Below are 14,001 nucleotides of genomic sequence, written 5' to 3' on the forward strand. Positions count from 1 at the left end.
TCAACTGTAAACAATGTCATAGTATCAGAGGTAGAAATGTACATTGTAATATGGTAGATGTATCAATACAATATAGACAAAGTTATAAGCATACTCATACAAAAATAGAGGTAGGAACAAACTGATTTTTGAAAAGATTGTTGTCATTCTCAATTGTTTTTAAGCGTTTAACCTCGTCTCGTAAAGACTTTATCATATTTCTATTATCAAACAATATAGTACCAAGGAAAACTATGAATCCCAGAAAGATCCATATCTGTGGGCTGACAGACATTTTTTGTAAAATCTCCCACATGGTACAATTGAAAAGGCTGTTAAAGTCTTGAATGGTAATGTTTTTAGACATTTTTCTTATTTATAAAAGAAAATTATGTACCTGTAATGACGTTTTCCTGCCAGTGGTGGCAAAAGAAATGCACCTGATTCCACGTGGTCTAAACCAGAGCCGGTCTGAAACAATTAACTCAAAACAAAAATTATTGTACTGCCTGATAAGGGAAGGGGTTGGCGGCTTTTGCTTCAAAACCACAGGTGCTTCCGTTAAATCAGGCAGTGAGGCTTTGGAAGACAAGAGGAAGATGGGCAGGGAGCTATTAACTGCTCTGCGACTGTATCATGGCCTGGAGTGGGGGAAGGGAAAGCGAGCAGGGAGCGCGCTGTAAAAGCTAGCAGGCTATGCTCGCCCAATTGCACTTCCTGAGCTCTGGTAATTAACTTGCTCGCAAAGGTTGGGAAAGATGGAGCTTGCGCCCCCCCTGTGCCGGGGTGGGGGCAAAATAGCCCCACGTTGGGCGCCAAATGTGGCGGCGTAAATGAATGCAGAAAGATTATAAAAATATATACAGCTTTAATAAGGAAATAGACTTACAGGACCACAGGTTCCCGCGGAGAACAGGAAAAAGCAGAGCAAAGGGGCTGCTGGGATCATGCCTGGCAGATTTATCAGTAAACATTAGCCCAAGGCGAATACGCCCCCAATGGGTGGGGCTATGTCCCTACAGAAAACATTTAATTGTGGTGGCTCCCTTACAGTTTCAGAGGTTCAGTCCATTATCATCATAATGGAAATCATGGTGGCATGCAGGTAGACATGGTGCTGGCCATATCTTGATCAGAAGGCAACAGGAAGTAGACTGACTGTCACATTGAGGGAAGCTTGAGCAAAAGAGACCTCAAAGCCTGACCCCACAGTGACATGCTTCCTCTAACAAGGCCACACTTCAACAAAGTCATACCTCCTCCAATAAAGTATAATAGTGTCACTCCTATGAGCTTTTGTGGTCCAATTACATTCAAACTACCACATTCCATTTCCTGGGCCCCATAAGTTTGTAACATCATAACGTAAAATGAATTTGATCTAACTTCAGAGGTCCCCATAGTCTATCACAGTCTCAATGATAGTCTAAAGTCCAAAGTTTAAAGTTTCTTCTAAGATTCATACAATCTTAAAGTAATCACCTGTAAAAATCAAATTGCAGATCACTTACTGCCAACATATAACAGCATAGAATATACATTACCATTCCAAAACATGGGGAAAGGAGCATAGCAAGGAAATACTGTACCAAAGCAAGACCACAAACCAGCTGGGTAAACTCCAAACTGTGTATCTCCATCCTAATGTCAAAACACTCTTCAGGTATCCAACACATTCAGCTTTGTTGACTGTAACACACTTCTTTCTCTTGTGTCCCATGACTCTGGCATGTCTAACATCTTGAGTTCTCTAAGGTAATCCAGGCTCCAACTTCACAGCCTCACACAATGGCCTTTCTACTAGGCTTCCATTCAGGAACACCCCTGACACATGCCTGGCCTCAGCAATTTTCCTTAGTCCCGGGAGGAAATTCCATAGCCCATTTCTTCTATACTCAGAGATCACAATCCGAACTCAGTTACAACTTCCACTGTGAAATTTTTGCTGAGCAGTCAAGTAGGAATTTTTCCATCTAATAAACTTCACTTCCTGAGTCTTTTAAATTGTCTTAAAAATAGGCTATGTGCCACTGGGCAGTGGTGGCACATGACTTTAATCCTAGCACTCAGGAGGCAGAGGCAGGCAGATCTTTGTGAGTTTTAGGCCAGCCTGATCTACAGAGCTAGTTCCTAGACTGCCAGGGCTGTTATATAGAGAAATCTTGTCTTAAAAAAAAAGAAAGAAAAGAAAAAAAGAAAAAGTTATGTGTCTTCTTAGATCTCAAAGGATATACATAATTATTCCAATTTAGTTCAGATACAGAGTTCAGAAGATTGGGTCTCTCAGGTCATACTCTGATGTCAATGCCAAGTAAATCTCCTCAGAATTATTTTGAATATTTGACTAATTCGCTACCAACAACATGCAGGCATAAAAACCAAGTGAACAGAGATTAACTGCTGGGTCCTCTTTAAAAGTACATCAGGCAAGTAACAGCCATTTATACAGTCCTCATCAGAAACCCAGGTGAGAAAGAATTTTCCAATGTATTTTTCTATAGAAATGCAATTCTCTAAGAACTGTCTTTTCTTGAGATTTGAAGTTCTCGATTTTAAGATAATGAAATTTTCCACAAATCTTTTGTCCAAACACTAGATAAATAATCATTATTCATTTGTGTCACTTCTGAAATAAAGAGAAGCCCAAATATATCAAACTGAACAGGTATTTTCATAGTAGTATGGGAATACATTTGTAATGTTTTGAGATTATTTTAAAGCAATAATATCATTGAACTTCCAACTTTCTGAATGGCATTTAATTTTTTGTCCAAGTCATTCCCTACATATAGTAAAAAAGTTGTATGAGAAAGGACTAATTTTACATCAGATGGTTTTTAATTCTCAGCGAAATTTGAAAGAGCTTTTCATTTTATCTTATAATTCTTAGTCAAGTGCCAATGGAAAATCTATTTTATATATTATAATCAATTTGGAAGTTGGAGAAAATCATAGTTGATGAATTCAAGCTGGCACAAAAATATATTTAATGGAAAATATTAAAATTATAAATATATATTTATATTCCTTTTCAGTAATTAATATTCCTAGTGGTTTCATTTTCATGAAGTCTAAGATTTAAAGATCAGAAATATTTTAAATATAAAAAAGCTATGGAGAAACCCTGTCTCGAAAATTAAAAAATAAAATAAATAAATAAATAAACCAAAAATTAAGTGACTTTCCTCTGCTGCTGCAAAACTTTTCCTCTGTCCCTGAATTTAGGGTAGAGCTATGGTCAGTAACTACCCAAATCACTGTTCCTATGGAAATGCCTCATAGAGCCAACTACCAGTCTAAAGAAAACATGTAGCACAGAATAAATGCCCAATAAATCTCAAACAAGAATAGTGTAAAAGGGAAGCTATACACTGTTGTGAACTTTAAATAAGTGTAAGAACCATACAACCAAGAAACAGCATGGTAACATTGAGCCTTAGAAAGACTGAAAGTGGACCTCAAAGAGATGCTGTTTTCACAGAGGAATGTAGTCTGGATGCTGAGTGACTAACCTGTGCATGGTATTCCTCAATGCTTAAGAAGCACACGATGGTGTCTGTAAGTTAGTACTTCTACCTGTCAATGTCACTGTTACAATAGGCACCTGCTCACTGATTCTGCTATGAGTTCACCCACCATAAAACGGTGGTACATAAAAAACATTAGTGTTTTCAATAATCAAAGATTACTGTAGACTTGTCAGTTACAGAACACTGCAGAACTCAAAGCAAAATATTTATTTGTTAACCAAAGTTATAATTTCTGATTTTTAGAGTAATGGTTACTGTAGACAATTTGAAAATGGGGAAATTGCAAAGATGAAAATCATGAATTGTAATTCTCATTGCATAAAAAACTAGCATTGAAGCCGGGTGGCGCACGCCTTTAATCCCAGCACTTGGGAGGCAGAGGCAGGCGGATCTCTGTGAGTTCGAGACCAGCCTGGTCTACAAGAGCTAGTTCCAGGACAGGCTCCAAAACCACAGAGAAACCCTGTCTCGAAAAAGGAAAAAAAAAAAACAAACAAACTAGTATTGACATTTTGATAATTTCTGTGCTATCTTTCTATCATAGTTATATATATATATTTATTTGGAGACTATGATTATGTATAAACATTGTTTATATATAAACGTTGTTTTAATCTTCTATTGTATCTATTTCATCACTTAGATAAATATTTTAGCAGTGATTGTGCAAGATGCCGTCATAAGGGTGAATGACATTTCCTAATTATGCATACCAACTTACCTGAAATACTATTCTCACCACTAAGAAAATCACAGTGGGAGCCATTACATGTAATTTTTTGCTTGCGTTTTTTAAATTTATTTCAGATAGCTTCATCATTATTAGTCAAAGGCTGTAAACATTTAAGCATTTCATCCTTTACTACTAAATAATTTCCAGGGATCCCACCAATTTGCAGAAATGCAACTGAGCTTCCATTCCATACTATACAGATAAAATATCATTTTTAAAAAATCTTGCTGTTTTGGTGGGCAAAGTAAAGAAATTCATGTCATTGTTTCAAGTAATATGTTTCTGGTTAGGAAATCATCATTTCTGATTCATTAAAACATTGTTAGTGTTTATGATATTTATCTATTTTCCAACAATCCTGACAAGTTGTATGTTTTACATAGAAAAGAACTACAAAAAAACATTTATTTCTTTTTGACATTTGATTTGACTCATAATTTTTTCATCCAACTGTTACCCTTAGGATTTCTCAAATTTCTTCTAATAACATTTACACTCATATATATATATATATATATATATATATATATATATATATATATATATTGCCAGCATACGTGATATTATAAATAACCTGGAAGCCCTAAAACAGTCCTTATTCTTCGCTCCTCCCACACACCTCTCTTTCTGTGCCTGTCATTGTCTCACACTCTCTCTTGAAATCTCCATTCTTTATGTTACTGCTCAGTCTTGGTCTCTTGACCCCTTCCCTGTGTCAGCCATCTGATTGCGCACCCCAACTCTCAGAAGAAAATCATTTATAAATATCTCCTGGTCACTGAAGTGCTTTATTTTTAGTATAAACGCCAATAACATTAGAAATGGGGGGAAGTTATAAAAGAGAGAAAATTACTAAGAACATATACATAAGTATGCTTTGTGATAGACTACACATAACATACAAATTACCATTTTAAACTATCCAACTGTGTAGTTCTACAGCATTAGGTGAATTAATTTGTGCCACTGTCACCACTACTCATCTGCAGAATTACTCCATCTTCCCAAACAGAAAATGGATGTTCATTAAACAAGGTTGTTCCCAGTTCCCTCAAAAATCACATTTATAGTTGCTTTCTCTGAATTTGTCTAATATAGGTACCTCACTTAAGTAAAATTACAGAATGTATCCATTTTTTCTGCCTTGCTTTATTTAGTTATTAAAATTGACCTATGCTGTAACATGTCTAATACTATATAAGAATAGCTAATATACACATATTATATCCATTATTAGCCCATGCATCTGGTTTCTTGACACCTTTTGGATATTGCTGCAATCAATACCGTAGCAAGGATAGTCTTCTGAATATCATCCTTGATTGAAACAAATACAGTCACTGAGTTTGTTTGGGAAAATATAAGTTATATTATAAAATTATGAAGCAATTTTCACAAGAAGTGTTTTGTTCTATTTATAAATAAGCAAAATACAACTTATGTGTATCCAATATGAAGTTTTCCTTGAAAATGCGATGGACTAGTATTTAATAAATGGGTTTGAAAGGAATAATTTAGGGAGGGAATGTAGCTTGGGACTGAAGCCACTTGCATAGCATGTACAATGCACTGGGTTCAATCTCCAACCCCAAAAAGAAAGAATAATTAAGCGAATATTTGGACATGTTACTCTACTCAAGCCCAGATGACTTGCAAAGGTGTTATCCAGTATGTATCTCCTCCTTTAAAACAAAAAGAGTTTAATTATGTTTTGGGCACACAGGAAACTAGCACTTTATTTCCCAACTTTTCTTTTTTTCAGAGAATCAGGAATGGTTGAAGAAAATCACACCATGAAACATGAGTTTATCCTCACAGGATTTACAGACTATCCAGAAATGAAGGCCCTTCTGTTTGTGGTATTCTTTGTCATCTATCTAATCACCATGGTAGGGAATATGGGCCTGATGATTCTGATTTCCAAAGAACGTTCTCTTCACACACCAATGTACATCTTTCTGGGCAATCTGGCTCTCGTGGATTCTTGCTGTGCCTGTGCTATTACTCCTAAAATGTTGGGGAACTTTTTTTCTCAGGACAGAATAATCTCTCTGTATGAATGCATGGCACAGTTTTATTTTCTTTGCACTGTTGAAACTGCAGACTGCTTCCTTCTGGCAGCAATGGCCTATGACCGCTACGTAGCCATATGTAACCCACTGCAGTACCACACCATGATGTCCAAGAAGCTCTGCCTTCAAATGACCACAGGGGCCTTCATAGCTGGAAACCTGCATTCCATGATTCATGTGGGGCTACTATTTAGACTGGCATTCTGTGGGTCTAATCACATCAACCACTTTTATTGTGACATTCTTCCTTTGTACAGACTCTCCTGTGTTGATCCCTATGTCAACGAGCTTGTGCTGTTTGTCTTCTCAGGCTCAATTCAAGTTTTCACAATAGGCAGTGTCCTCATATCTTACCTTTATATTGTTTTTACAATTTTTCAAATGAAGTCCAAAGAGGGGAGGATCAAAGCCTTCTCTACCTGTGCGTCTCACTTTCTGTCCGTCTCATTATTCTATGGATCTCTTTTTTTCATGTACATTAGGCCAAATTTGCTAGAAGAAGGAGATAAAGATATACCAGCCGCTATTTTGTTTACAATAGTAGTTCCCTTACTGAATCCTTTTATTTATAGCTTGAGAAATAAAGAAGTAAAGAATGTCTTGAAAAAACTTCTGATGAAAAAAATAATCTCAAGAAGTTTTAAACAAGCATCTGCTATAGCTTAAAGACTTGATTCAGCAGAAACTTCCCCTGAATTACAGAGGGGAAATGCTTGTAAACTGTATACAGAATGGTAAAGTATCATAATGATTTTAAATTAAGCAGCAGGATGCCAGGCGGAAATAGAGTTAAAGGAATAAATTGCGGTGGATGTTAGTAGGAATTAGGAGGAAAATGAAAAGTAAACTTTGAAATTCAAATAGTCTGCTGCCAGGCTTATGGCCTTTGTCAATATTGAGGATGGTTACCATCCAAAAGACAAGGAGATTTGTCTTTTTAAGTTACCATCATAAAAGCATTTATAATCACCTTGCTTCAATAGCCTGGAACATGAGCAAGTAGGTAAGCTAAGAGGCATTAGGACCTGTGAAATGTCACCAAATCCAAGCATTTAAACGCAAGAGCAACAAAATTGTGGTGGGCAGACACTGAGGAACTTTTCTGACAACCTTTGGAAAATAATGTCTGTTGAAGACGGAATTAGCAAAGAAATGGATGCACTCCCACCAGAAATAAATATTAAATGTGTATATCAGATTTGTTATCAAAATATATGACTAATTCAGAATGTTGATTTTTAAGAAAGGCTAGTTTTAAAATGTTTTCACTCCAATGTATATATACATAGTTTCAATAAAACAAAGTTCTACACAATTAAACCTCATGCACAATTTGAGAAGCTTTGTTGTCAAGTAGGCTAAAATTTTCTATACCCCTTCCTGCAAGATGAGGAAGGGTTCTAAAAATGGGAATGGTACTTTGTGTATATTATATTCACACAGAAGAAAGTATTGGGTGGTGAAACATAGATAGTGATTATCTTCCTAAAATCTTTTTTATTAAAAATAGAAAACTGTAAAGTAGAAGTGTAATCTAATTACCCTAATGTACCACCACATAACAACTCTCCAACTATTTACAACACACATTCTTTGAGATCTTGCCATGTGGAATACGTAAGTGATTAAACCCATCAGTCACTCTTGTTAACAGAACAATTGTCACTAATTTTGTTACTAACACTCTACCAAAGATGATACATATCAAGTTAACACATAAATTCTTCCTTCCACTGACTCTCTTGATGCTCTGAGGTCACAGCTAATTTCCCAGAAGCAATCATCAGGGTACAGCAGTCACTGCCTCAGACTACCCAGTCATCAGAGAATAACGTCACAGCAAAAATAAACATGTTAAGCCTATTGAGAAAATGTAGTCAGAAAACATATTTTAAAATATTAGTCATATCCTAAACTCACGAATAGAAAATAAAATCACCTTGTCTCTCTTTAAACGCTCTAAGAAAACCTAACAATGTAGTTCATTACAATGATACTCAGATATGTCAGGATTTATCCAAACCCTGCACCAGGCAATGTGTACTACTTATTTTTATAATTATAGCAAAGCTACAGCAATCAAAGTAAAATACTTCTGGAATAAAAATAGACACATGCCAAAAGAAAAATAAACAGTGTCCATAAATAAACCCATGCACTAGTGAGTAATTTATTTTGAATAAAGGTGCCAAGAACATGCAGTAAGGAAATACTAGTCTTTCAGCAAATGGTATTGGAACTGCCAAATATCCACATGAATTCAATTTAAATTGGATCATCATGTCATACCATGTAAATACAACTGAACCTGGCGAGAACAAAAAGAGAAAACACTATGGCATTAAAACAATAATTTTCATATGACACCAAAAGCATAGACATTAAAGGGATGGATAAAGATTAGAACTGCATTAAATGAAAAGGCTATGAAAATAAAATTCTAGTTAACAACATGAAGAGGAACACAAAGAACTCAATAGTGAGAAAGGGAATCCCCAATGTCGAGCCTGGCAGTAGATCTGAATAAATACAGCTTGAAGGGAAACCTGCAAGTGTCCAGTAGATGGATGCAAAACGCTTTACATCAACAGACTTCTACTGCGGTAGTGAGAAGTAGACAGGTGGGACTTTAGATGTAGCACCTGTGAGAATGGCTATCATCAAAAGAAAAAGAAGGCAAACAGGCAAAACCGTAGGGGAAAGAGCACATTGTATTGACAAGAATATAAATTAATATGGCCATTAAAGAAATTGTGGAGGACCCCAAAAGGTAAAAAGAGAGGAACCGGTTTCCTGGGAGCTCGAAGGCCACTCCAGCCAGGAAAGCAGATGAACTACCTGCAGATCTTCACCTCTCCCTCTTCTCTTCCAAATCCAAATCCCTAGTCCTATCCCCAATCCTGTAGCAGACCACCCGCTGCAGCCTCCTTTACCCCCTCCCCAGATCTTCCCCTCCTAACCATTCCCCATTGCTTTATCCAGAGCCCCAACTCCTGCAGAGACTCCCTGGGAACCCACAGGCTAGGGAAGTAGGTAGGCTAACCACACTTCACCTCTCCCTCAGTTCCTCCAAGTCAAATCCTCCAGTCTCATCCACATCTCTGCAGCAGATCTCCACATGCTGCCGCCATCTTCATTGGGTCACAAGGAACTTCACTCAATCATTGCTTTATCCCAGTCCCCAGCTCCAGCAGACATTCCATAGCAACCCAAGGGCCACTGGGCCAGGGAAACAGGTAGCCTAACTGCAGCTCTTTGCCTTCCCCTCCTTCCTATCCCATCACACAGATCTTCTCCTCCAACCTTCCTCCCTACTCGTCCTGTTATCCCAGTCCCCAACTCCAGCAGACAGACATTCTGCGTGCCTGATATGGGCTGTACATGTGTTGCTTTTATTGACTAATGAATAATGCTGCTTTGGCCTATGGCAAAATAGAATATAACCAGGCTGAAAGAGAAATAGAGAGTAGATGGAGTCAAGGAGACACCATATAGCTGCCAGAGGGGAAAGATGCCGGAAACCCTTTTTGGTAGGCCACAGCCTGGTGGCAATAAACAGATTAATAGAAATGGTTTAATTTAAGATGTAAGAGCTAGCTAGGAATATGCCTAAACTGTTGGCCAAACAGTGATGTAATTAATACAGTTTCTGTGTGGTTATTCAGGTCTGGGTGGCCAAGAAATGAACAAGCAGTCTCCACCTACACCTACCAAAGAAGCAGTAGGCCAGTAAAGTAGGTAGATGAGCTTCGGATCTTCACTCTCTGTCCTCTCCTCCACATACAATCCACCATAGTCATTCTCAGCTCTATAGCAGAACACCTGCTGTGGCCTCTCACTCTCTGCTTTCATTCCCTGGTGGGCTAAGCAGATCCTAATAGAACACCTTTCTTTCCTCCCCATTTGTGATCCTATCAGTCCTGTCCCCTCTCCTAACACACATCCTTCCTAAACGTCAGTTCCTAATACCTAGAAACGTATTTTACCCAAAATTCCCAGTGGTCACACCTAGATGGTTCCCAGAAGAAAGCTCAAACTGAGGGAAATCTGAAAAGGAAAAATTTAGCAACTCAAACAGGAACTTCAGGGGCAAGTTTCACAAACAGAATACATCATACAAGAGATGAAAGAGAGACTGTCAGGCGTTGAAGAACAATAGAAAAAATGGATACCTCAGTCAAATAAAATGTTAAATCTTAAAAAAATTCTGGAGCAAAACATCCAGTGGCAATACACAACCACCACACTCTCCTAAGTACCAGAGAAGACAACCAAAATCACAGAACAAAACACCCATCCATGAAGACAAGACTATATATAATCACCTAGAATAAAAATATTCCAAAACCCAGATGCCTATATAAATTATAGCTGGGACAATGTGTCTCCTTTAAAGTCCAGCAATCCTACCACAGCATGTTCTGTGTATTGCAACAGAGGTGAGGCATAAGAAAAATACCTTAAAGAAGCCTTTATGAATATGAAAGAGGTTCTTAAAGAAGAAATTAATAAATCTATTTTAAAATCTATGAAAACACAAACAGCAAAAGGAAATGAAGAAAGTGTTCAAGGATTAAAAGCAGAAACAGAATCAATAGAGAAAATCAAAACTGAAGAAAATCTTGAAATGAAACATTTAGGAACTCAAACAAGAACATCAGAAGCAAGACCAACATAATACAAGACAAGGAACAGAGAAACTCAGGCATTGATAACACAATACAAGAAATAGATACCTCAGTCAAAGAAAACGTTAAATCTAAAAATCTACCCTAAAGCAGAAGATGCCTCTCAAGATACAAGAAGCATACAGAACACCAAATAGATTGGCCCAGAAAAGAAAGTCCCCTCAGACCATAATAATCAAAATACTATGCATACAAAACAAAGAAAGAATATTAAAAGCTACAAGTAGAAAGGCCAAGGAACAAACAAAGGCAGACCTATTCAAATAATATCAGACTTCTCAAAGGAGACTTTAAAACCCAGAAGAGCCTGGACAGATGTTCTACAGACACTATGAAAACACAGATATCCACTGTACTAGCTGATTTTGTGTGTCAATTTAACATAAGCTAGAGTCATCAGAGAGAAAGGAGCCTTACTTGAGGAAATGCCTCCATGAGATCCAGCTATAAGGCATTTTCTCCATTGGTGATCAATGAGGGTGAACCCAGTCAATGGTGGGTGGTACCATCTCTGGGCTGGTGGTCCTGGCTTCTATAAGAAAGCTGACTGAGCAAGCCAGGGGAAACAAGCCAGTAAGCAGCATCCTCCATGACCATCTCTATCAGTTCCTGCCTCAAGGATCCTGCCCTGTTTGATTTCTTGTCCCAACTTCCTTCAGTGATGAACAGCAATGTGGAAGTGTAAGCCAATTAAACCCTTTCCTCCCCACCTTGCTTTTTCGTTATGGTATTTCATCACAACAATAGAAACCCTAAGATTCTTACCCATAGTATAGACGAGTATACCCAGCAAAACTTTCGATATCAAGAGATGGAAAAATAGATATTGCATGGCAAAACCAAAATTAATCAATATCTATCTAAATATCTAACCTTACAGAAAGCACTAGAAGGAAAATTCCAACCTAAAGAGGTTAACCTAACCTTGCCTAAGAAAACATAAGAATAAATAATATTAGACTAGCAAACCAAAAGAGGAGAAACACACACAACAGCAACAACAAAATAACAGGAATCAACAAACACAGCTCATTGAAAACTTTCAATGGTCTCAATTCCATAACAAAAAGATGCAGACTAACGGAATGAGTGCAGAAACAGGAAACAGGATCTACATTTCTGCTGCATCCAATAAACACATCTTAACACTAAGGATATACATCACCTCAGGGTAAAAAAAATGGAAAAGATATTTCTAGCAAATGGATGTGAGAAACAAGCTGCTGTAGTAATTTTAACATGAGACAAAATAGACTTCAAACCAAAACTAATTAGAAGAAAAGGGTGAGGACCAACATACTCATCAAAGGAAAAGTCCAAGAGGAAATAGTAATTCTTAACATCTATTCACCAAACACAGGGGTACCCAAGTTTGTAAAAGAAACACTATTACAACTTAAATTACACACTGATATGGGTTACTTCAATACCCCATTCTCAGCAATATACAGGTCATCCGACAAAAACTAAACAGATAATTGTTGGAGCTAAAGACATTATAAACCACATGAACCTAACACATATTTACAAAACATTTTACCCAAATACAAAAGAATATACCTTCTCATCATTTCATGTACCTTTTTCCCAAAACTGATCATGTATTTGGACACAAAGTCTCAACCAATACAAGAAAATTGAAATAATATTCTGCATCCTATCTGACCACCACAACTAAAGGTTCATATTAACAACAGAAAGTCTATAAATACATGGAAAATAGCAATTCACTGTTGAATGAAAAATGGGGAATCAAAGATGGCAGTGACTGTTTCCAACCTGCTCTGAGAGATTGGGGGTACTGCCTCCGGTGGAGCTACGTGCTTCGTCAACTGAGCCAAACTCAGGGGCCTCCTGATAACCCCAGCTTTGTGGAGTCTGTGGATGAATACCAGTTTGCGGAGCGTCTGTTCCCCCACCACCACCAAAATCCCAGAGCCACCAAAGCATAAACATTATCCCACTCCCAATGGCTCGTAGCCTCCCAGAGATCCCCCTCCCAACTTGCCCTACTTTGTTGGACGATTCCCGGATGCATAACATCCCTGTCTACAAGGACATTACACATGGCAACTGACAGATGACTGTGATCCGTAAGGTGGAGGGGAACATCTGGGCTACAATAGGAAGTGGAAGAGTTTCTGAGCCCACAGCTCGGAAGAACACCCATCACCCAGGTTAATGAAGTGACAGGGACTCTTCTAATCAAGGGCTACTTTGATGAGCAGCTTAAAGCCTGGCTTCTTGAGAAAGGCTTCTGAGATATGATGATCAGCCCCATGGCAGTTTCTCCAGACTGGCATTCAGAGAGGAAGTGGATTTGGAGTCTCTGGAATGGGATTCAAAAGTACCTAAAGAGCTTTGAGATCCGTCCTTGCTTCATAAAGAGGAAAAAGACCTTGGTGTTTAAGTGTCCACTTGGGGAAAGCTATTCAATGTGGGACCCCACAAAACACAGTCAAGCTACCAAGAGACATTAACTGCTGTCTCTTTAAACACTGTGGTGCATTTCTTAGGTGAGCCATTCTGGAAACAACCACCCAACCCTGTTCTGGGGACTTCACAGGACAGACCAATTAGGGACATGCATCCTTGATTTTCTGGTGCTTTTGCTGTAAGCCAGACTAGTCTTGGTAGCACATGTGGAAAACATACACAGGACAATGACATGGACTGCAATGGACAAGACAGACAAAAGAATATCTTAGGTTCTGAGTGTGTATAATAGGGTTGGGAATGTCATCCTGTCCTAGAATCAGCTTTATAGAAGTTTGAAGACAAGAAAAGGAAGTATTTTCATTCTGTGGTCTCATCCAATATCATCCACTTGTCCAACTTCACCATTAAATTGGTTAACAAAAAAAAAAAAAAAAAGGTCAAGGCAGAAATTAAGAAAGAAATTAGAGATTTTCTAGATTGAATGAAAATGAATACACAACATAACACGTAGAGACAATGAAGGTGGTTCTAAGACACAGTTCATAGCACTGAGTGCCTGC

General features: G+C 37.9%; 1 protein-coding gene and 1 pseudogene across 1 annotated transcript; both read left to right on the plus strand.

The window, feature by feature from the left end:
• The first annotated feature begins 6,014 nt into the window (after positions 1–6,014).
• On the plus strand, positions 6,015–6,980 carry LOC130870945 (olfactory receptor 5K1). Its single transcript, XM_057763923.1, has one exon. It carries the CDS (start codon positions 6,015–6,017, stop codon positions 6,978–6,980), a length of 966 nt encoding a protein of 321 aa, XP_057619906.1.
• Positions 6,981–12,714: 5,734 nt separating this feature from the next.
• Positions 12,715–13,263, plus strand: LOC130870946 (39S ribosomal protein L49, mitochondrial-like; annotated as a pseudogene).
• Positions 13,264–14,001: the final 738 nt, after the last annotated feature.

This window comes from Chionomys nivalis, chromosome 3 (assembly GCF_950005125.1).
Source record: "Chionomys nivalis chromosome 3, mChiNiv1.1, whole genome shotgun sequence".
Taxonomy (NCBI): Eukaryota; Metazoa; Chordata; class Mammalia; order Rodentia; family Cricetidae; genus Chionomys; species Chionomys nivalis.

Coding starts and splice junctions, on each gene's coding strand:
- LOC130870945 (XM_057763923.1), top strand. CDS start 6,015: ATGGTTGAAGAAAATCACACCATGAAACATGAGTTTATCCTCACAGGA.